Source organism: Spea bombifrons, chromosome 13 (genome assembly GCF_027358695.1).
Source record: "Spea bombifrons isolate aSpeBom1 chromosome 13, aSpeBom1.2.pri, whole genome shotgun sequence".
NCBI lineage: Eukaryota > Metazoa > Chordata > Amphibia > Anura > Pelobatidae > Spea > Spea bombifrons.
The window spans coordinates 18448454-18471769 of record NC_071099.1 but is presented as its reverse complement, the minus strand read 5'-3'; the positions used below and the strand labels follow the sequence as shown (position 1 = coordinate 18471769).

General features: G+C 43.3%; 2 protein-coding genes across 2 annotated transcripts; one reads left to right on the top strand and one right to left on the bottom strand.

Annotated features, from left to right (window-relative positions):
* Positions 1–1022: 1022 nt before the first annotated feature.
* On the bottom strand, positions 1023–12325 carry PLXDC1 (plexin domain containing 1). Its single transcript, XM_053453916.1, has 14 exons — positions 12111–12325; positions 8373–8533; positions 7132–7275; positions 6401–6470; positions 6196–6318; positions 5961–6079; positions 5002–5101; positions 4396–4491; positions 3364–3445; positions 2917–2977; positions 2634–2766; positions 2380–2412; positions 2144–2304; positions 1023–1568 (listed from the first exon to the last, which is right to left on the bottom strand). The coding sequence occupies exons 1-14, from the start codon at positions 12226–12228 to the stop codon at positions 1452–1454; spliced, it is 1518 nt and encodes a 505-aa protein (XP_053309891.1). The 5' UTR covers positions 12229–12325; the 3' UTR covers positions 1023–1451.
* Positions 12326–17167: 4842 nt separating this feature from the next.
* LOC128470931 (dickkopf-related protein 3-like) lies at positions 17168–22222 on the top strand. Its single transcript, XM_053452782.1, has 4 exons — positions 17168–17302; positions 21020–21194; positions 21805–22000; positions 22157–22222. Exons 1-4 carry the CDS (start codon positions 17168–17170, stop codon positions 22212–22214), a joined length of 564 nt encoding a protein of 187 aa, XP_053308757.1. The 3' UTR covers positions 22215–22222.
* The last annotated feature ends 1094 nt before the right edge of the window (positions 22223–23316 follow it).

The window sequence follows — 23316 nt, the reverse complement described above, 5'->3', positions numbered from 1 at the left end:
GTAAGAGTGAAATACAGATAGAGAAGCATTGGCCTATTGTGGCTTAACCCATTTATACCACCCCATTTACTTGTGCAACTCCTTATATGAATCACTTTCGGAGAAACTAAGGAAAACCGGACGCATTAATAGGACTTGGAATATCTAGAGCAGTACATTTCTGGTAAAAAGAGAGGGACAGACATACGGATAGACAGACAGTTATAGATAATAACGTGCAGGTTGTCGGATCGGCTGGCATAGCGCCAAGCAAATAACGGTTGTTCCCTGAAACGTTTATGTGCCAATTTCCAGCTCTCCTGTGATACTTACTGCTCATAGTATAAAAACAGTCCCGGGAAGAGCTGGTTCCAGAGTGTAATGAAAATATAATGCATGCACTTACTGATAAATAGTTCTTAGAAATGGCTAAACATGCAAAACACAGAAACAGCAGAGCAATTTTGATTAACAGACCGCATCGTTTAAATTGTGCTGCCAAAAGAATTGGTTAAAGAAGCTGCTTTCTCCACATCTGCAGGGTAGAGAAAACACAGCAATTATATAATTCTACCCTGTGGAGGACGCAGAGGAGGAGATTTATGTGATGCTGCCAGATACAATACATTGACGTGAATCCGAACCAGTGTATGATGGCGTAGGACGCAAGCTTATTACCCTCAAATATGGAGGCAACACTCTGAGAGGCAATGATTTTCCCACCAGGCAGAAAAGTTGGGAAGTGCAGTGTTTTAACACAACGTAGACAGGGCTCAATAGGTCAGTCTCTAGATCGGCTAAAATATATGTCATATAAGCTATTATTTGGATGCCTGCTGTCCTGTAGTTTCTTTTCACAGGATCCTCTCAAATTTACTGCTTAATAATATAGTATGACCCGCCATAGAAGATCGCCAGGAATGACCTACAACGCAGGTCTCTGGCCAGGCCTGTCTACCTCATGTAGATTATGTGATTTGTTTAAAACTGTTACACCATAAAGTCATTTAATGGCATGGTGAATGATCCATTTTTTTATGCTGCGCAATATTCTGCCATTGGGAATGATTGTGATGCAGATCCGTAATAAAAATTGGAATGGCTTCTTTTGCCTGATAGCCCCCAATACTGGAGTGATGCACTGCAGATTTGGGGTTATGTGGTACAGTTGTTTCATCTTTTTAAGATGCCTTATTTTATTAGATCTCTCTTACATGCATTGATCTATACAGGGGTACACAGTATTGCAAGTATCTGGTACCGTGGTCTGTTCTTTACAGATCCCTGAAGCATTGGTGCACCTTTCTAAAATTAAACGTTTCGTAATGTAAGATGCTTTGAAAATGGTCATGGGTTTTGTTCCTATATTACCTTTCCATTGGGTTACTGTTGTTGGGGATATATTTAAATTCCTAGAGAGGGAACCTGCCCCCCCTCCACACCACCCCAATTGTCTTGTAGCGGAAGTTCTTTTATGGTTCTGTCTCCATGAAGCCATCTTTCTCAAGTGCCGGTGTGGGGTCCACCTCCTTGTACATTCCAGGATTGCCATGATTGTTCAACTTCATGGCCCACTGATGGGGACGATACTGCAATCAATAGGGGATATTTATGTATCATCCTATATGTTATCTATAGCATACAACATGTCATGCCCCCTATAGGAAGGGTGTTTGCCATTTTGCGCTACAAGTTGAGTGTCTAGAAGCCCTTATTTTATATGCATTAAGGAACCATCATCTGGTCCGCAGGATGTTTCAGGTCCTAGACATGCGAGCCCTAGATTATGCTGCTTGTATCGCTTACATTTGCGATTGATCAACATTATTTAAACTCAATTCTCATACCCATTACACATGAGCGTTAGGCTAGTATCCCCAGCAGTACTGCCACCTAATATCCATGGCTAGCATATTAAGGGTAGCCAACCTACCATGGAGACGGACAAGTGATAAATACTGGTGAGAATAGTACATATCCCAGGGCATTTCCGGTGTATTATATGGAACGAGAAAGACCACTGGCCCCTATTTCCATCTGTCTGGTTCCTAAATTGTACACTGATATTCCAAACCTGGTTTGTTATACATTCTGCACTGACTATCTATGTGATATCATTAAATGTTACTCAGCATGCATATAAATATACAACACCGTGTCTCACCTGCACACAGCAGCATCTTCCCTGCTTCCCTGAGCGTCGGTTTATATAAATTGCTGTCAGTATTATGATGGTGATTAGCAGCACCGCCAGCACAATTCCTACGATTGTCCCGAAATGCACCAGTGACTTCTTTTTTTGTCTGGTCAGCTCCTCCTGCATCTCTGGAACAGACAATATTGTGTAAGAATTTTTGGCAAGAGTCATTCCATTTACGGGAATAATCCGCATGGACTCACCATCTCTTGCATATTGAGTCGATTTTGTATCATCTGCAAAAGAACAGGGTGCACAATTAACAAAAATAATAGGAAAAATGCTCATCGTGTCTAACATCAGTCTAATTTAGGTGACAGGTAGCCACTGTAGGTCTTTGCAATGAGTGGTGAACATCTTAGTCCAAGGGATAAAAGACACTCCATGTCTTTTTAAATTTAGCAATGTGTAGTATTTTGATCAGTGGCACGGTTTCTCTACATTTGCAGTAACCTACCTTCTGTGGTGAGGCCTTCTGACAGCACAGAGGTGGTTACTGTCCATGGTTCCTGTTCCGTTGATGTTGGTATGAAGGAGGGATCAGATGGAGAATAAGAATCCACAAACTCTTCACAGGATGGGCTTTGGGACTTGGTTTGGGTGGTAAGTAGAAAGAGAGACAAATAACAACATGTTTTACTTCAAGTGCGCAAACGGAGAAGGCGAGATTGTTGAGCGGAATCATAGCAGCTCTGCTCACACACACTATCTGCTGATGGTACACCCTGACCAGATCTCACCTCCTCTGCGCAGCCGTATGTCAGCCAGTCCTGTCGGTAGCGATCAAAGCCACTGGAACATCTGCCAGCAAAGGCAAATACACTCTTAGGTAGCGCTTTGTTATCATATGTATTATATATTCCACAAAACAGTAAAACGCCTTTCCGTGTTTAAAGGTCCATCAATGGAAGCAGCGTGTCTGCAGGGGGTCAAGGCGTATTCACAAAGAACCGTATACTCTAATCAGTTACAGTATCCCAGCACTGCTGAACAGCCCAGTACCAGCTATGTAATGAGCCAGTTGGGGAGTCAGATCCAGATACTCAACATAGAGGCCCTGAAGTAAGTGGTGAAGGGGCCTAGGGCAGCGCCTACCCAAATTACACCCCTGGTTGCAACAAATGCATTAGTTCAATGCAATGCTTTCAGATGTTGAATCCTTTTCAGCCAGAGGACACGTTGCTAACCTTTGTAAGACGTGACACCAGCTGCAGTTGAACGTCAGGACAGAGGCCATGCACTGGTCACAACTAGACAGCTGCAGACAGGCTGTAGGGGAGGACACACCTGTTAGTCATTCATTCATTCATTCATTCATTCATTCGCTTTATTACCTAGTGTGTCAGCAAATCTGCATGTGAAAGAAAGTATAGGGCTAAAGAACTTTTTGGAGTGGCATGCAATGCCCATTAATAGGATTAATACCACTAGCCACAGAGGAGTGCTGACTTAAAATACAGTACTTCATACTTGTGGCATACCTCTATATACCGTCTGTATAGGAAAAGAGACTAGCAGCAAAAATACAAGGTGACACAAAGTAACTATCCCCTGATACATGGCTTGTGTTTTAAAAACAAACACGCTAGTATTTTAAAGGGACACCCCTGGTATAGAAGAATGCAAATGAATGTACTGTTCGAGTACTTATACGAAAAACAGTACAAACGAAAAAACGAAAACAATTAAAATATTACATTGAAGCAGCCAATCAGTGGCTTACAAGCGATGGCTTACAACACCATGAAAATGTAAAGGGTCACACAGTTATTATATGCATGATACGGTGTCCCTTATATTTACAATTCCTGCAAAAGGTTTTATAGACACATTTATATCAAATGGTCTTCAATGTCGGTGACACATTACAATGCCTTGGTCATTTTATATATAGTACTTAGGCAGACAAATAAGCGAACAGAAACAACCCACAAAGGGCTCCTAAATAAATGACTGGTATAATCTAATAAATATACGAGCCGCACATAATTCTTAGAAGGACACGCAAAGCATGAAGTAATGAAGTAAAAGGAGTAGGGGTGCTCCTTCTACTCAGATAACCCATTGAAAATATGCCTACTAGACACTAAACGGTTAGACAATGCATGAGGTAGACTAAGTCCTGACTTTAAATAATGGAACAGTTCGTTAATATAATTTAACAGGACATAAAGCATAAGACTGTGGGGGAGGACAGATCATGTAAGATTTTATATTACTTGGCAAGGGGGTAAATTCCACAAGCGTCTGGCTCTGGATTTTTGCGAGATCAAACTGCACCCTGTGATACTCGTAGATGGTGCGTCTTCGAGATTCTGCAAGACATTAAGGATCTTGTAAATGTATCAATACTAAATCGATCAATTGTGTTTGTGCTAATCAGAAATGAATACTTCCTAGGTTTCCCATTTTGTATTCTAATTACCTTTTTTCTATGCATGGTCAGTGAAGCCTGGACAATCGTGTATGTATAAATTACGAGCAGGCATCTTCTTAGGAACTAACATGAGATGTGTTCAATGAAACCTTTATCAAACGCTGCAAAAAAGTTACCCACCAGCAGGAAAGAAATTTGTCTCCTGTCCTTTGCTCATCTATTATATTAATATTGGAAACTCCAATTGGAAAAAACGTTGTTCCTACAGAATGTGTGCTAATGAGATGCCGACCTTTTAAATGCATGCGTACAATAATTTAAAGACTCCACGCGGTTCTCTGGAATGCACTTTATGAAGTATTATTCCGTTACCCTTATCTAAATGCCACCTCGTGGATGTGATACATTAGAGTGCACCCCTTCACACGCATGAGATCCTGATCATCACCTGGCACATCCAAGGACGGATTGAGAACCAGAAAGGCATCTGAAAGGCCTGCTTTCACGGGGTGCTGAGCAGGGCTGATGTCCTGAACTGGCAGAGGAATCTGTTTTAGAAGACAAGTTTTCATTTTGTCTAACATAAACACAGCTTCTTTGAGGAATACTACAGACACGGTTAGAGAGCGTGTAGGATTGCAGATTATTAGGATTAAATAATTATTCATTCAAATAATATTACGTTATAGTGACCAATATGGTTCATATAAAAACATGAGCTGTTGTTCCTTTGCTATGCTGGCAGAAAACCATAATGAAGACCATAACGAAGACCATAACGAAGACCATAACGAAGACCATAACGAAGACCATAATGAAGACCGAAATGAATGCTATGGCAGGATAACCATTGTGTTTTGCTAATGCAGATGATGATGTTGATGCCGATATCAGTAAATAAAGTAATTACATTTCAGACCCTTACTTGCGTGTGATGTAAGGATATTGCAATCATTTATAATTCTCTGAATCTGGGCTGTACTTCATAATTCATGTTCATTTCTAGGGTATGGTGGGTATCAGCTGTCCGTCGGCTTTCACATTAAATTTCTTTTATCTTCTCCCTAAAAGCTTACGCTACGCCAGGGTTATAAATCTTCACGAGACCTGAATGACAGGCTCCTAATTTCAGGCGGTTAGAAACTCCTGGTACGAGGGAGCTCTGGGCGAAGGACACGGCCAGAGAGAGGGGGTCCGGGGAGTAACGTACAGCGGACTGAACGCCTCTCATAGCTCGTGGCGCCAGGGAGGAAGCGCAGGAATTCACTTTAATGGAACGCTGACTTAAAGGTTGGCTGCCCATTATTGTGGCGAATGGAATGGGAGATGTGTGGGATCGTTCCATAGGCCGTTAGTCATTTTCAGGCGAAGGCTGAAGTATTGAGGATTGGCGTAAAGGCTACTCACCTCTTTGTAAACAAACACAATGCGTCCATCTTTGTGTAGTGCAGCCTGGAAAGTGAAGCCTCCGGCGTCCTCTTTTTCATGCAGAGGGACGTTGTCCCACTGTACCACAAAAGAAGTGCCTATCGGACAAACAGGAGTGAGGCCGGTATGCGTGGCTTTATGCACACAATATGTATTAAAGTCATTCTTCACTTTGACAGATAACGTAGTTTGACCAAAACTAACGGGCATTTACCGTTGTCTCTGTAGCTTATTGTTGCGTTTGTGGTGTAACTGGGGTTGAAATTTGCCATCAGTGGTGCCACGTACTGTGTAGCTGTTAGCATGCGATGGAGGACATCTCCCATGAAGATGAAACCTGCGGAGGACAGTGACATGACATCGCTAATCTCTGCGTCTGACAGACACATATAATACATGTAGAAGGGGTTATCACTCACCTCCAGTGGCGATCGTGATGTGACGCAATGGATGTCCATAGAATGGGAAGTCAAAGGACAGAATAACTCTCTGTAAGTGAAGAAGAATAGAGCGGTAAACAAGTAGAAAGGAGAGCAAGGAAGATAAGACAAGTAAGAATGACGTTTAAGGGGATAAAGAAAAAAGGGAAATGTAGAGTGCCAAGAGAAGAAGAAGAGGAGAGAAAAAGCCGGGTAGGTAACAGAAAGGGGAATGTCAATGTACGGTAGGTAGAATAGGAAGGGTCCGTTAAGGGAGTTGATAAGGGAGATGACATATTGTTACATATAACCAAACTCATGTCAGGCAGAATGCTAGGAAACTGGAAAATGTTACAGAGCAGCAAGCGGATGAGAGTATTGTACTGAAAATGTAAATTAGTAAAAAAGCAGAGAAAAGGTTACAATGCACAGACATGGCTCATAGGAGAAATGTGTAGGGAATCATTTTACCCCTTAAGGACAATGGGCGGTGCCTAAACCCATTGAAAACAATGCATTTTGAGCCCGTACATGTACGGGCTTTGTCATTAAGGGGTTAAGATCTGGTGCCTGCAATCATATGAACGAGTTGTTGGACTACGTCCTAGCTGTCTTCTGCATTAAACAGTTTCTAGTTGGTTAATAGAAGTTTAAGTGTCTCCTGATTATGAGTATCGGTCAGACCGGCCGGTCCGGGAAGCGTTTAAGTTACAGTCCAGGAGATGTCTCACCGAGGCTTGCCTGTGCGTGTTGGAGAGGATGCTGTGAACTCGGGCTCTGCTGCCTTTTTGCTGCATTAAATCCACCCACAGCTCCTGACTTTGCAGTTCTGATGGACCAAACACTCTCGACGTATAGTAAATGTAACTGTCCTCCTGTGAAGGAATCGGCTATCAGTAACTTTTACTGTATGATCACAAAATATGAAAACACTAATAATCAGTTCATGCAAGGCCAAGTGTTTTGCAACCACATTAATACCCTAGAGGTGTGCAGCACATTTAAAGGGTTAACTTATTATGAAGCAACCTCTACCATAAGCCATTTATGGATCTGTTAATGAGATCCATCCTGCAATTAATCGATTCCCCGGTGTGAGTGAATCCATCCAACAAGCTACCAGGCAACAATATACATGGCATTGGTCTGGTTTACACACGCTGTGCTACCCTATGACTTAAATTCATTAGAATCATGATTATTAGCTATTCACACTTGTTAGCGTTTATGATATATACATGTATAATACATGTACACAAGCTAACAAAATATAAACAGGACATTCATAACATTCATTACTTTTCCGATGAAAGGAGAGACAGGATTTAACAGATGTCAAAATTACAATTTGAAAATTGCACACCTCCAAAATGTGGTCTTTTAGCCCCCAAACAACCAGACAAACCTACGCATGCGCGGTATCACTGTACTCCGGAGATGGTTGATGTTAAATTAAGTGATATTTGTTGGTAAAACCGGCACAACTAATAGTTTTGTTTTTTTTATGATGTAGGTCCCCCCTTCTATTCACCATATGCTTAGCAAAGCTTCCTGAATCAGTAACCCCTTAATGACAATTGACGGTCTGAGCACGTCATGCACTAACATCCAGCTCGTCACAATTGGCGTGGCAGCACCGCCATGGCTTTAAACGGGTGCAGAAAGCGACCGGCGTTCGCTGTAATGCCTTGATGTCGAGGCAGATTTAGTTTTATCTGTGAAAGATTTAGTTTTAGGGCAAAAGGGTTGTGCTTCCCTTCTAGTATCTTTCGCGTATATTTGCAGATCTTGTTAGAAAGCGGTGTGGCTGAAACACCTAAACTCAATAATTAGGAGGTGGTCCCGGTGATGGAGGGTCCTGTCCATCTTTAATGCAGAATAAGCTTTGATCTCACAGAATTAAGTAACACTTAAAATTTCCACTTCAGGCATCAATCCGTCAAGGACATCTCCCACCACTCTCCATACTTACTATGACCTGTGACTGGTTATCCGGCAAAGTGTCAATCGACAGACTGTCGCCTCCCATATCCTGGCTGATGTGCGTTCCGGTGCCATTTAACCCTTTGCTGACGTCGCGCTGCAGCCTCACAAACCGGGTGTCCCATCGTTTCGTCTTCATAGAGTCATAACCTGTAAAGGGTTAATGCATACCAAACTGAAAATGGGTGAAACATTTAGGGTGGAACCCCCTGTTCCGAGCAACGCATTCGGTGCTGATGTAATATAAAAGGAGATTATTCAATGGGTCAATAACACGTTTACATCGGTTTATCCAATGAAAAACGTTATCTAGGAGGATCCAGCAGAAAGCAGAAAAAATCCACCGATCCATAGTACAGCAAGACGGGGAAATCCTTACAATGCTCGTAAAATAAAACTAGCCAGAGAGCATTACAGCTGCCATGCTGGTTTAGGTCATTTCGTGAGATCTTGTGTTTGAGGACTCTGTTTTCTTTAATTCTTTCCTTTCGCCCCTTTAATTGTCAGCAACGTTACCCTCTGGGGTTGTCCTCCTGGTGGATTGATTCCGGTACGATAGCCGAGACCCGGTCCATATGGTTGATATTAAGTTAAAAATCCCCTATGGTAGGAGGCACGCTGTGAATCCAGTATCTTAAAATGACCTTTCCCGGCTGAAGCGGCAATAATGTTTGTTTTATGTTTTAAGGAGTTAACCGAAGCCCAAGCGGTGCGGTTTCTGGCCTTAGTGGAAAGTGGCGAGTTTTATGAGTCACGGCAAAATCACCCGCTGGGCGCCAAAACTGTTCAATATGTGAGAATGCCCAAAACGACGCGTTAAATCAGGCTCTGCGTCCGGACACTCGTGGCACCCGCAAGCATCTTTACAACGTGCTATTTTCTCAAGTTTTATAAACCATCTAGTTTCTTAACCAATAGCGGAAGGTAGATATTTGAAGACTTTGAGCGTCATTCTACGCATGTATATGTAATATTGTAATATTATATGTAATAATATGTAATAACATGCTATTTCCGTATCGTCAGTGATAGCGTGTCCATTATTCCAGTCCTGTCCCAATAGTCGAGTCAATACCAGGGTAATGTAACTGGAGCTGGAGGGTATAGTGAGGGTATACTCAGATAACTGTATAGTGTGTCCAGGAGGGCCACTAGGTCCATGTGTGGGCTTGGATTGTTGTTGAATTAAGCTTTCTGCTGCCAAATAAAATGATTTCGTGGAGTCTGAATGTATTTGTTATCTCCGGGCTTCAGCAGGATCCGCAGTATTTGGAACTGTTATAGAACTTTGGGAATGGAAATAATGTTAGAGCCTCTCCATAAAAGTTTCATTAACCGTGGACCAGGTTTGTATTTTTCCAACCACCAATGTGATTACGGAGATGCACTAACATTATTTCCATTCCCAAAGTACAGATAACTGTTATTTAGATCATACAATCTGAGCAGATTTCTGGGGAGATTGATACCCAAGCATACATATTATCTCTATGGTCCTCTCGGCTATGCATCAAGATGGAGGGTGGCCGACTTGTCTTGGTTGCCCGTATTATTCATGTTTATTTTAGAATATTCTGCTTTACACCTCACCCAGGGCCGACGCTGAACTAAAGATACTTGATTTATAAAAAAGGCTGCCTTCCATTAGCTTGCGTTCTCCGCGGAGCCGCTCTGAGTAATTAGGTGTGAAGATCCCATCAATCACCCATCGCTAATTGTTCTTGCTATAAATATTACACCGAGCGAGCGGAATTAGTTCCTTCTTTAGTCCCAGGACGGCTGACTCCGAAGTGTTTTGATTAAATCAGCTTAGGCCCCTCCACATTTACTCTTCCGGTCTCAGACAGATCTTCCGTTTATAATGAATTTGCCACATAGTGAGCTTAAAATGTTCTAATTCATGACGTTCCCAAGGTTCTACTTTACAGGACGTTTAAACTTCAACACTGAATGAAAGCTACATCCGTGTCGTGACATCCCCTTATTATTATTATTATTATTATTATTATTATTATCTTTTATTTATATTTATATATTTATATTATTTATATAGCGCCAACAGTTTATCCTGGTGTGTGTGTTTGGGGGTTGGTGTGGCAAAGCCTGTCCTGGTGTGTGTGTGTGTGTTTGGTGTCGGTGTGGCAGAGCCTGTCCTGGTGTGTATTTGGATGTCGGCATGGCAGAGCTTGTCCTGGTGTGTGTAAATGTATTTATTAACTAGTTACTATGGACTTGTGTACCTATTGTGCGGTCTAAACTTGTTGCCTAAAGAGGAACAAAAATTTACCTAAAACCAGGAAAGTGAAGGCTGGCACAGAAAAGTCACCAAGAGACGGATGACCAGGAGAAAGAAGGAGCGAGGAGGAAAAAAAGGCATAGCAAGGAGAGGAAGGGAGAACTATTGTTTGGACTTTACTGAGCCCTCGTGTCGGTCAGGAAATATCTAAAGTTTTAAACAAAATCTAAGCAGAGCTGTCACTGAGTAAACAAAAAAAAGCTTTACATTAAATAATGGGGCATTAACAATTCATCGCAGCGACGTAAGAAGGAACGTTGGGATTCTTGTGTTTCGGCACTGGCTGCCTCACACCCTCTTAGATGCTTTGACGCTTTCTCTTGGCCATACACGCAGTTTGTGCCTTTCACAGGTACGGTACATACCCGCCATCATATGAACTGACACATGACAGCTAAATGTCAACAGTTGTTTTTTTACCATGGAAGTGCAAAGAGGGATCCATAACAATATCGCACCACTAGCCAGCTCCAGCTTTTTTAAGGGGGTCTCAGAAGACCCCACATGTGCAGGGGGGCAATCCGATTGCTTCCTGCAATCCTAATGATTACTGTTCCACGTGCATGCGCGGTACCACAAGCCAGAACAACTCTTACACACGAACGTTGTAATACAGGATGGCAGACTTGCAGGGTTAACAGTCAATGCAGGCAGTGGTCGTTTAGCAGGCAATTTGGTGCTGCTCGGTTTTTAGGGATGTGAGTTGTACTCCTATTGATTTCGATTGGAGCTTAACTATCATCTATGTAAGTTGAGCTGGCAAGCAATACAGCGCCTGCGGGGCAGGGGAAGCGTACTTATGAAAGCTTAATACTGGAAAGAGAGACATAAGTGCCATAAGAGAGTAGGTATAAGCCGATTTTCCAAGCAAACGTACAGTAAGTGGTCCCTTAAGCCGGAGCTAACGATAGAGCATCTCGGCGAGAGAAAAAAGGAGCCACATAACCAATACCCAGTGCATGATATACCTACCAACCCATCAGGGCGTCCGGTCCCCGACTATTACCAACAAAACAACTAATGCCGCGTCACAACATTCACCATAAAAGTGCCCCCCTTTCTTCTGGTTACCGAGAAGTTTTACACAGCTAGGGGGTTATCTCTCCGCACCAGGAGAGAACAACAGGGTGAGGGAGGAGTGGAGTATGCAATGTGTGTATGCGTATATATATATAAACATACAGATATATAGAGATATAGAGATAGATATATAATATACATTAATTATATACTCAAGCTCATTTACAGGCAAATACACACATTAGATAGAAAGATGGATAGATAGATAGATAGACAGATAGATTAGATTTACACACACACACACACACACACACACACACACACACACACAAAGAGTTGATGTGTCGCAAGCCACCCGGAGACTGGTAAGCTATAAAGTTAGTAGAGGGGTGAGGAGAGGTAGATACTTACCTGTTACAGGTGAGTGGTCCCAGCTCTCCGCTGTTCCTTGTAAGGGTCTTAACAGCCAGCAAAGAAGTACACAGACCCAGAGCATCTTCACACAGATGGCTAGAGGGAGAATCCTCATTACTGCCACCTCACACCTCTACTCCCCTAAAAACAGCTCGCCCTCCTCAACATCCTCCCGCAGGGGGGCTGGGACAGGGCTGTGGAGGGGAGAGGGGTTTTTGTGCTCTCTCCTCCCTGTGCATCTGAGTGAGATGGAGGCAGCCTTAGTGCAATTTCTCAAAAGCAACTGCAGCCTGAACGCTGAGGGAGATAGAGGGAGGGGAGGTGATAGTGACATCTAGTGGCAGAAGCTGGGTACTGCACCAAGGAGTACAAAATATTTAGAAAACACATTTTATTTATATACAGAAAAGGGGAGTCTATAATATCTACAATCAAATGATATATAGATATTTTTGGCTCAATTTAGCAATTTTTAGCATAACTGAAACTGTATACCGATTTTTTTTAAGTCAAATCTTTCACCAGATTCTTGTTCCTGCTTAGGGCATTGCTTTGCCAAGGTATTACTTAATGACACGATGCCTTTTGCAATCCAGAGTCAGTTTTCACCTCTACCCTGTTGGTTTTAGTTATGGCGCCAATCACCATCACTTCTTTAATGCCACTGGTTAAATCCGACATGGCCGGGGACTTATTCGGTAAACAATGCGTGTGAATGTGATCTATGGTGCCCTGGAACCTGGGGCAAACCCTTGCCACTGCTGCGATTGGACTGATGTGGTGTGGAAAGTGCGTACTTTTAAATATAGCATTTATCAAGCGGTCCCTCATTAAATCACAAGCCTTGAAAACAGTAGGGTAAGATTTTCTTTAACCCATTAATGACAAAGCCTGATTTCAATGGGTTTTGGGACTGCCCATTGTCCTTAAGGGGTTAATATTCCTGATGATTCATTATGTATGCTGTATGTGCTGAGAAAGCGGGGTTGGTTTATTGGTTTCTGGCAGTGAACTTTTATGCATCAATATCCCTGGGATGTGGATGTTTACTTTCCTTTTCATCTCGGAGATGGATAGAGCCGGACCCTCCGTCAGGTATGTCACCTGGTTGTGCCCATTGTGATTTCTTTGTTAACTTGGTGAAGCAGTGAAGGGGTGTCAGCGTTCTGCCTAGGGGGCAAGTACGGCCTAGTAGCACAATAATAAAAGAGGACAATACATAGCAATCAGTCAGCATGCTCAATGTGTACTATTACACATCATTTACAGACAATGAATGCACAGAGAGCCTATAAAAGCAGCACAGAAAGGATCCAGTCCGGAGGTAAATGCTGCCTTAAGTCCTTAGAACACAAAATAGCTTGAGGTAGCGGCACAAAATGTTTAAATTCGCGCAGAGCAGAGGACAGGCGGCCCTCCTACCGGCCCTTCCCGATGCAGAAGCGTGCAAAGACATCGATTTAAAAACTACCTCTGGATAGGCAGATGTGTTACTTACCCCAGTGATATCCTGGTGGGCATCTAATATAGAAATTGAGTGTCTCTACGCACCCCCCTAACCCCCCAGGAGAGGATGTTCGGAGAGATGTCTCGCTGCCTGCTGTGACTGTTGGATTATGCAAACAGAACTTCGCTGACCGTGTGTACGGTAATTAACTAGTTAACTCAGCGTTACATGGAACTGCCTGTCTCCGGCGGACATAATGCGGAGTTAAGTGGGCGCTAAGCATGTGACAAAAGCCCGATCGAGGTGATCAGATTATCATCCAATTAGCACTTACGCCAGACCTGGATCCGATATTTGTTTACATTAAACAGTTCTGTGATTACAGTTGTCAAGAATGTCTGTTTATTGCTAAATTATTTTTTTAGACTTTCCCTTTACAAAGTCAGTTACAGTAAAGCAGATGTGAAGCCGTTTTGGTTTTCTTCCTTACTAACTCACATTCTTTGGGGGGGGGGAGCATTCACAGAGGGAAAAGGGACTGGTTTTAGTTTTAAGAATAATGGGATTTGGCGAGGGTTTCTCTTAATGATTATTGAAGATCCCAAGTTATTTTCTCCACCAGCAAACGAAGGCAGAGGTGGAATTGAGGTAACGGGGAGACTTGGATCTCAGCGCCTGGAAGTTTGCTGCCCCTGCGCCATTCTTCTGCACGACACGAGATGTTTTCCATTTTCCGCATATTTACAAATCACGACGATGTACAGCATCGTTACACGAAGAAAAATATGCAAGAACCCTGGGACTTTGTTGTGATCTCCACTTTTTGTTCCCTTTTTCTTCCCCTGTTTCTCCTTCTTCAGACAGTCGTGGTTTCCTTGTTTGCCGTTTACTTATTGCCTGGAGCTGAGCAAAGAGTAACGATGATGGTGAGAACTGAGAAGCCAATACGTCGATGCGCCATTGGGTGCCAGATGTGCGTGATTTGGGTCTGTTTGGGTGGTGCACGGTTGTCTCGAGCTAAAACATATTTTGCCAGCAGTGCTCTGGGGGTCTCTGGATAGCTGGACCATCTTCAGCGGAGCCTTGGCACGGTGCCTCTGCAGCCTGGCAGCCCCTCGCTGTACTACTGCCAAGTGCAGACGTGATTAGAGATCACATATGTCTCTGATAGTCCTTCCAAATAGTATGGCGCCCTTTGGTGACTAAAGGTCATAAAAATGTGTGAAGCGGCATACCTTAAGCATTGCATCCCCATCCCATTGTGCCTTGCTGTGTAGTTTTATTGCCATATCATCGCCTGGAGAGAGTGGATCAGAATACAGCTGTCTAGCCTCAAACAAATGATTTTATAGTTAATAATAGTATCAGGTTGAAACAGTTTCCAACCTTTTAATGTTAGGATAGAGAACAAGTAATGTTACAATATATTAAAATAATATAGATGTATCCAAATAGAATGTGTGCCTCCCTCTGCCGCCCTAAATACGTTTTGCTTCTCTCTGTCCCCAGCCTTTCTCTGTCCCTTTTAATATCGTCTCAGTCCAATTATTTCCTACCTCCTTTATTCAAACCCTGCGAACCCCGCCGCGTGGAACACAATACCTAAAAGCTTATCATTTCATGCAAATCTTAAAAAGAATGGAAAACAAGGCTTATTCCGGCTAAAAGCATAACTATATGTGTTTTACACAAACTCCCCTTTGGAAGCTGCCGAGAATACAAAGCAAGTTGGCCAAGTTCCTGGATGACACTTTGCTCGGCCCACTCCCGGAGTCCTAATCACACATGCATAAGGGACTCGTATACAATGCTGACGGTAATCATATATGTTGTCATATACGCACACACGGCACACACGGTAATATAAACTTATATTGAAAATTGTCCATAAATTGGGTCTTTGGGTCCATTTGTTATTCTCTCATTTATTTCAATGGCAGCTAAGATTCCATACGTGAACGAGTGCACATGCGCTTATGAGTTAAAATTCTATACGCTAAAATGCATTCACTTAGCTCCGCCCTGTTAAGCTTGCTGATTGGTTTTCATTGGTTGGCGCAATGAGGAGGAGGTGGAGAGCAAATTGAGTGGATGATGCCGGCTCTGCCACCGTCTGCTGCCCATCTCAGCTCCCCTGCGCATTCCTTCGAAAACAATTACACCGATGGGCAAACTAAACGCATGAACTATGGTTTCACGAATTCATTTACTTACTAAAAGCAGAGTCCGCAGAATAAACAGAATGACCGCTATTCGTATATTTAGAGACTTTCTAAATGAGCTGGCTGGCTAAGACTCAAATATTAACCCTTTAATAAAGATTAGATTGTAGTTAATTGCTAATGTTTGCTTACCGTGTAGTCACAAAAGTGGTATCTTTAAAAAATAAAATGATTGCTTGTCTGGAGTTAAAGATATTCTGCATTATGCCACCTGTACTGAAGCAGGAGTTACACCTATGAGCAAAGCACCAGGGGGCCACCCAGATATCATTCAATTAGAGTCAATCAGTCACAAACCCGCAAACCCATTCACCAAACACCGATGTAAGCCATAAGTCTGAGATATTCCGTCACACTAGTTGGCCAGATATTTCTTAGCCGGCCCCTACGTCAAAGCCCCCCGAGCTTGGCGAGTCCAATCTCAGTGGACGCCATTACTGAGGCACCTGTGTGGCCGGAGCTCCGAATATACGCAACACAATACAAACCTAAAATGCATAAAAGGCAGAAACATTCAGATTCCTGGGTTGCTGCTAAAATTATAACGACCAATAAGCGTTCAAAGCAATCCAATTCAATCAGTCGGCCCCAGGCGGCCCCCTTCATAGACCGGGATGTTCCAGGCGCGGTTCTGCTCATATTGTGAATTTCTTCACTTATGGGCTTTTCAGTAAGTTGTTGAAGCTTCCGGACCCAGCTCAGCCACGGAATAAAAAACCAATCGTTTGACGTGCGGTGGCTTCAAAATAACGACCGATATTACAGAGAATGCAACAAAAATCAGTGGAAACCCCGAATGACTTGGTGATTGTTGCAGTATAATTTTGTGTATTAATACGGCTTTAGCACTCGCGGTCCGGTGTGTGCATTACTGATGGTTTTCACGCTGGGCCCTCCGTTCCACCAAGCGGCAGATAAATACAATTAGCTGCTCATTCATTCACCCAGCCGGCGTTTTGCTTAAGAATAAGATGTGGGCATTACTTTTACTCGACAATGGAAGGTGAACCAGGAAAGGGGTTGGGAAAGCAAATACTGCGTTAACGGCTCATTATGGAACAGGTAGGGGAGGCGAAGCAGACAAAGCCAAATCCCCTGGGCAAACAGAGCGGCGCGCCGTTATACATAGTCAAATCGGGGAGATTTCGTGGCATTCCGTCCATCTTTAACCGTGCAAAATAATGGGACAACTGAGCCATACTTTCCCTGGTTCGTGCTTAATAATACACATTCAAATGGACATCGTTTCTGGGAATATCAACGTGACTTCAAATATTTAACACAGGTCACGGGGGTCACCCGCTTGGTCGCCTTGGGGTACGCAGCAACCGGCCATTGGATCCCCCCAACAAACACCAGAGGTGGTCCTATAGCTGCGCAGGATGATGGCGGTGCCTACGCATCCACAGACGTCTCTAATAGACATAGACGTTCTAGAGAGAGCTCGTGGATGGAGCGCTGAGACGGGCAATGGCTTGAAGGAAGAGATCTCAATAAATCTTGGAGGAGAGAATATGAGGGTGCGATAGAAACGTTAGGAGGGATATCTATGTGAGGGCGAGAGGTCATCATCTAAAAGTAGACGGTCAGAGGTTTAGATGTTTTTGGAGAGGTTGGTGGATAAGCGGAGCTGGTAGAGGTTAAAACAGTCAGGGAATTTAAACACGGGATCGGCATACGGCCCTCCTGAATCTGAGGCGAGACCAAGGGCCAGTTAAGGCCCTAACAGCAGGAATGATACACAGAGGAGGGCCGAAAGGTTATCCGCCATCAAACTCTGCGTTTCTAGATCTGCACTTTAGTTGCCCTTGGCTCAGCGTTTTCTTAGTCGTTTAATAAACGCGCTCTTAATAATATCAGGAAAAGCAAAAAGTCCACAAACTTTTCCCAAATCCGTTTCCTTCCTGATGGGCTCAGGAATTGCTTTCTGCAGGCAAACAGCCCCCCGTCTGACTCCCCATCACCGTGAAATTTACATTTGGTGCAGCATTCATATTATAGCAGGGGATTAACTAATCTGACATGAAGTTTTTATTCCGCTTCGGGGGGTGTTAATGGCTCAGCGGAATATTTACCAAACACCTATAAACCAGCCCCGGCCCCCCGCAGAGCTGGCCGCTCGGTATTTATCTTCCGCACACAGCGCCCAGCAGGATCTTGTCTCCAGGAGGGTCTGACGAGATGGATCACACAATTAATGATTCAATCACTAATTACCCGCAATGCTGGGGGGCGGCTCACGGCACACACAACGGCTTCCTGGATACCTGCTGCTGGGGCTGTGTGTTCATCTACTACTTCTGCGCATGCACGCTTAGCCTAACGTTTAATAAATCACACCATACAACGACCTTAAACTGGACAAGCGTTTCCGATATAGATGGACAGGGCCCCGTTAACTATTGGCACGTGCCAGCAATTTAACCCACGGGGAGACCCCGTATCACGATGCTACAGATGTCTTACGTCTTTCTAATCACAGCAAGTGACAAAAAGTAGCCCTGTGATCAGCATAATAAATTATATGTATGTGAGATGTGCGTATAACAACGCGTTATAATAAAAGAGCAACTTCCCATTAGTTATATGATGATTCCTCCCCGCGTAATAACGCCCCGTGATTGTTGGATTTTGAGTAACGTTTAGATTCAGATATAAAAGTATCGATATATTTCCCGGGAATAATACGGAACATTGGCTGCCTGAGTTTAAGTTTCGCTCTTCCCCCGATCCATGTACCGGATATTATACCGGTTATTAAAAGATTACAAATAATACATAATGAGCAGCTAAAAGAGGCAAGCAAGCCAGGTGCATGGTGGGATGCCTGGTTTAAATACAAGAGGTAATTGAGTTTAGGACAGAAAAGTCATAAATTATGTCAATTTTGGGCAAGAACAAAATAGTGAATAACAGTTAGGAAGTTTCTAGTAGGGTTCAAGTTGTAAATCTATCCCGTTGGAAGGGGGTCTGGGATTGCGCATGGTTTGGCCAGGGCTCCGCATCATGCCGGTGCCGTTTCAGCAAATATCAGGTGGCCTAAAGAAAGCAAAATGGCAGCGATTGAGAAGATCTGAGTACAGGTGTAACTGCATTCCCCGGAAGCGGCGGCTCCTCGAGCATTATTGGGTATTTTATGAATAAAGTAATAATGGCGTCACGCACCTCCTTGTTTGAGGTTGATTCAAAAATGTTCATTCGGTCATCGATCTCTTACTGGACCATGCGCCGCGGCTTAGGGGTATGATTGGCGGAGCCGTGTGGATGTTATTAGAGCGGCATTCGCCAATCGCTATATTTGTTAGGCTTTTCTATAATGTTTTGTCGTCAAACACACATCTTTCCAAGCAAATGTCACTCTTTTGATCCATACTTCCGGCTTCCAAATATTCTCTGTCCCTTAGAATCTTGGGTTATTGAGGAGTCTGGAGGATCCCTACTAAGTAAAAATATATAAGGCGGTGTTTACCTGATAGCATGGATGTAAATAATAAATTGAGCGTCAGCGGTGTGGTTACGGGGTATATTGTTGGTCATGTAGGGGGGGTGTATTTGGGTTAGAGCTCAGTATGGTTCAAATCCCTGGTGTTGTGTAAATGCAGCAATGCGCTTTTATTAAATCCATAGAGAACGCATTTCACTCTCCCATCGCACCGCGCCGTCTGATGGATAGGACGGGCTTTTTATTCATAACCTTCTAACAAATAGCCTAAAATAACAAAAAGCATCATGCGCGTCAAGGCTTAATTCTCTGCGACTTGCCTCCCGTAAGCGCTAGCGTCTCGTGATGTCCTACGACGTACGTCACCCAGTCCGGTTTAATAAATGTATCGCTTGGCGTGCCACGCTGTCTGATGATATCGGCAGCGGAATTATTACTGCAGAAAGTAAGCTCGTGTTGGAAAAGCCATTCGTTTTTTTTTTACACGCAAAAACCGGAGCTTTAAATGTCAGAAAATGCGGCGCTCTGCGGAATCTCGCTGGAACTCCTGCGATGACGTCATACATAAATGCAGCGGGTTTAACTTCCCATTAGCATGCGTGTGAGCGGCACTAATGAATACCCCGCGGGGTCCGGTGTAATTGGGTTTGTTTCTCTGCAGGGTGGGAAATTGTTCTGGGTCTGAGAAGGGGGGGGGTGGTGATTAACTTAAGCTGATAAATACTGATTGCCCCATTATGTTGGCAAACAGTGAGCAGGGCGCAGAATGATCTGGGGGAGGAACCCCTTCTCGTTATAAATAGCAGGGGCCGCTCTCCTGAGTCTCCACATCACATTTATTCACCATGAAGCTGCTGCTCTCCTTGCTTCTCTCTTTCCTCCCCTTTGCCAATGGACACATCTGGGCCTGGATGCTATCAATGCCTTATAACAAACCGCAGGACGCAGCCGGACTCCCCAGGATGCCCACAATCAAGGGGGCCACGGTAAGTTCTCCCCCGGACCCCCACACAGCTCATTGCACAGAACGGCGCTGTGTTGTCTTTAGATACGTTTCTCTGTAACAATGTATAGATTTCCCTATTTACTATTTAAAAAAAAAACAAACAGACCATAGCAGATTCTTAGGTTTCTGTTTCGCGAAAATAACAAATACATAGAAATTCTTTCATAAAGTAATATTTCTGTACATTCCGGTTTGACGTTTCCGCCATCGTTTTCCGCTGTATTGAGTCCGGCTCCTGCCCGTCTCCCGTTTCCGTTCATTAAGTCGTAGAGATATTTTTTTGTTAGGTATTATTTCCTCGGATTACTCTACGTGTCGGGACCTGAAAGGCAAAGCTCAATTACCTTTTCAGGCTTTGACAAACTCTGTAGTTTCTGGATTGTTCTAGAATTCAACATTTGCTTCCAAACCTGCTTTGAAATGGCGTTTAGCGTAGATACGCGTTGGTTTTGGCATCCGTGTTTTATGGTTATAGTTATATGTACGAGATGAATATTATTTTTTATTCTATGTGTGAAGCAGACTTTTTTATTACATAACAAATCTTTTGGATCATTTATGTTGTTCTTTTTTTATATTATTATTATTATTATTATTATTATTATTATTATTATTATTATTATATCGCTAGATTGACTTCAGTTTATAAATAATTGCAGCATTAACATTTATGATCAGAATCCGTTCATTTCGTTTCGCTTTGTGTTCTTTGCTAGTTTGTATCTCCGAAATCATGAATATTATTATAGAACTTTGCCGTTTAATGCGTTTTCTCCGGTAATTCTTCAGGTGACGTGCGACCATGACCGGGCATGCGGCAAAGGTCTGTTCTGCGACCGTCATTTCGGGCTGTGCGTAGCGCTCCGCCACGAAGGCCAGTTCTGTCGCAAAGATTCTCAGTGTGTCCGCGGTCTGGGCTGTATGTTCGGGAGATGCCAACAGATCATCCCAGGAGGCCGCGAAGGTAAGAAGCGCTGATTCATATAACAACCTACGTCCTAATACCAGTAGTTTTTAACCTTTTGTTTTGTTTTACTCACTTTTTCGTTAACTTTTCTAATAGATAATAACTAATGCACGGCCTGAGAACTTGTATGGCCTGTGTATAGCATATTGTATAGGATAGTGTATAGGATAGTGTATAGCATAGTGTATAGGATAGTGTATAGGATAGTGTATAGCATAGTGTATAGGATAGTGTATAGGATAGTGTATAGGATAGTGTATAGCATAGTGTATAGCATAGCGTATAGGATAGCGTATAGGATAGTGTATAGCATATTGTATAGGATAGTGTATAGGATAGTGTATAGGATAGTGTGTAGCATATTGTATAGGATAATGTATAGGATAGTGTATAGCATAGTGTATAGGATAGCGTATAGGATAGTGTATAGCATAGTGTATAGCATAGCGTATAGCATAGTGTATAGGATAGTGTATAGCATAGCGTATAGGATAGTGTATAGCATATTGTATAGGATAGTGTATAGGATAGCGTATAGCATAGTGAGGTAGTAGCGGTTTTTACATGGAAATTGTTGCCTGTACTCAGAATTGTTCCCCTCCATCAGGGTCCCGCTGTCAGCAGGATGAGGACTGCTCCCCTTCAATGTGTTGCGCCCGGCACCACGGGGAGATGATTTGCAAACGTAAGATTCCTGCTGGGGAGAGATGTTTTATTCCAGAAGGTGGCCTGGCTTTCAGCATCAACCAGCAATGTCCATGTGACGAGGGCCTTGTCTGCAGCTCCAAAACGCCCCTCCGAGAGTAAGTACTCATTTCTGGGATGGCAATCAAGAGCGAGCTTGGGTGGCGGGGGGGGGCAATCATTGGTGCGTCAGGTGCTTGTTTACACGCAGCCTTAATCTGTGTCGGTATACTCGGCTCTCGCTAACTCCCCCTCTCGTATGTTTTGTTTCACAGGAAAGAGTTTGTTTACAGTCACAGCTCAGACTGGAAGTGCACGGCCCCCTCGGAGTGAAAATCCACCCCCGCCTAATGTTTTGTAAATAGCCTGTAAATACAGATTTATAAATAAAGATGTTTATTGGTCAAACACTGTGTTAGCTTTGTCCTTGAATAGCCATTGGTTGTTTGTATGCGGGTGGTATATCGGGGAATGTCACCCCATCACCCCCACTGTTTTTGTTTATAAAACTAGTATATGGCTGTATCTTTATACAACAAATTCAAGCCTGTCCTTCACATATTAAACAATAAGCTGATTCATAAATAAAAACAAAAATAAAGCTAAACTGGAGAAGCCATGCGTGAAAAATTAAGTACACCTTACGGTTCTATAGCTTGTAGAACTACCTTTAGCGGCAATAACTTGAATTCATCATTTTCTGTATGACTTTGTCCGTCTCTCGCATCTTTGTGGAGGAATTTCGGCCCGCACATTGTTCAGTTCATTGAGTATTGCGGGCATTTGTTTATGCGCAGCTCTCTTAAGGTCCCGCCACAGGTCGAGGTCCGGTCTTTGATGGGACCAACAACACCTTGAATCTTTTATTTTTAAACAATTCCGTTGTAGATTTGCCGGTGCGCTCGCGATCGTTGTCCTGTTGGATGACTCCGTTTTTGGCCAAGCTTCAGCTGTTGGACAGGCGGCCTCTCATTTAACTCTAGAATACTTTGGTTTACAGAGAAGTTCCTGGTGGAGTTAATGACGGCCCGGTTACCAGGTCCTGCGGCAGCAATACGAGCCCGAATCGTACCCCTCCACCGCCGTGCCCGACCGCTGCGAAGAGCTGTTTGTTCTGAGACGCTGTGTTTGGTTTTCAACCAAACAAACCCCACATACTTGCTCAGCCAATAGCGTCTCGTTTAACTCATTCTCCTATCTTTCGGATATCTGGCTTTATTTAGATTAAACGTCCTATTGAAATTCTCTTATTTTCCTGGTTGTGCTTCTGCTGGACACAAAATCTGAAGGGGAGAAAGAGCGCTAACCAGGATTAAAAAAAAAAAAGACCACGATTGTCCGTTCCGCATTCATACGATCTTTATTGCTTTGAGAGTGCGGTACAACGGGAGACGGAGGACACAACCTACCAAATATTATGCTACAGGCACTTAAA

Coding starts and splice junctions, on each gene's coding strand:
- LOC128470931 (XM_053452782.1), top strand. CDS start 17,168: ATGGCGGTGCCTACGCATCCACAGACGTCTCTAATAGACATAGACGTT. Junction 17,303..21,019: donor TTGGAGGAGAGAATATGAGG/GTGCGATAGAAA, acceptor GTAATTCTTCAG/GTGACGTGCGACCATGACCG. Junction 22,001..22,156: donor TCCAAAACGCCCCTCCGAGA/GTAAGTACTCAT, acceptor TTTGTTTCACAG/GAAAGAGTTTGTTTACAGTC.
- PLXDC1 (XM_053453916.1), bottom strand. CDS start 12,228: ATGAGGATTCTCCCTCTAGCCATCTGTGTGAAGATGCTCTGGGTCTGT. Junction 6,471..7,131: donor ACACGCACAGGCAAGCCTCG/GTGAGACATCTC, acceptor CTTCACTTACAG/AGAGTTATTCTGTCCTTTGA. Junction 1,569..2,143: donor GAAGATGCTGCTGTGTGCAG/GTGAGACACGGT, acceptor TATTGATTGCAG/TATCGTCCCCATCAGTGGGC.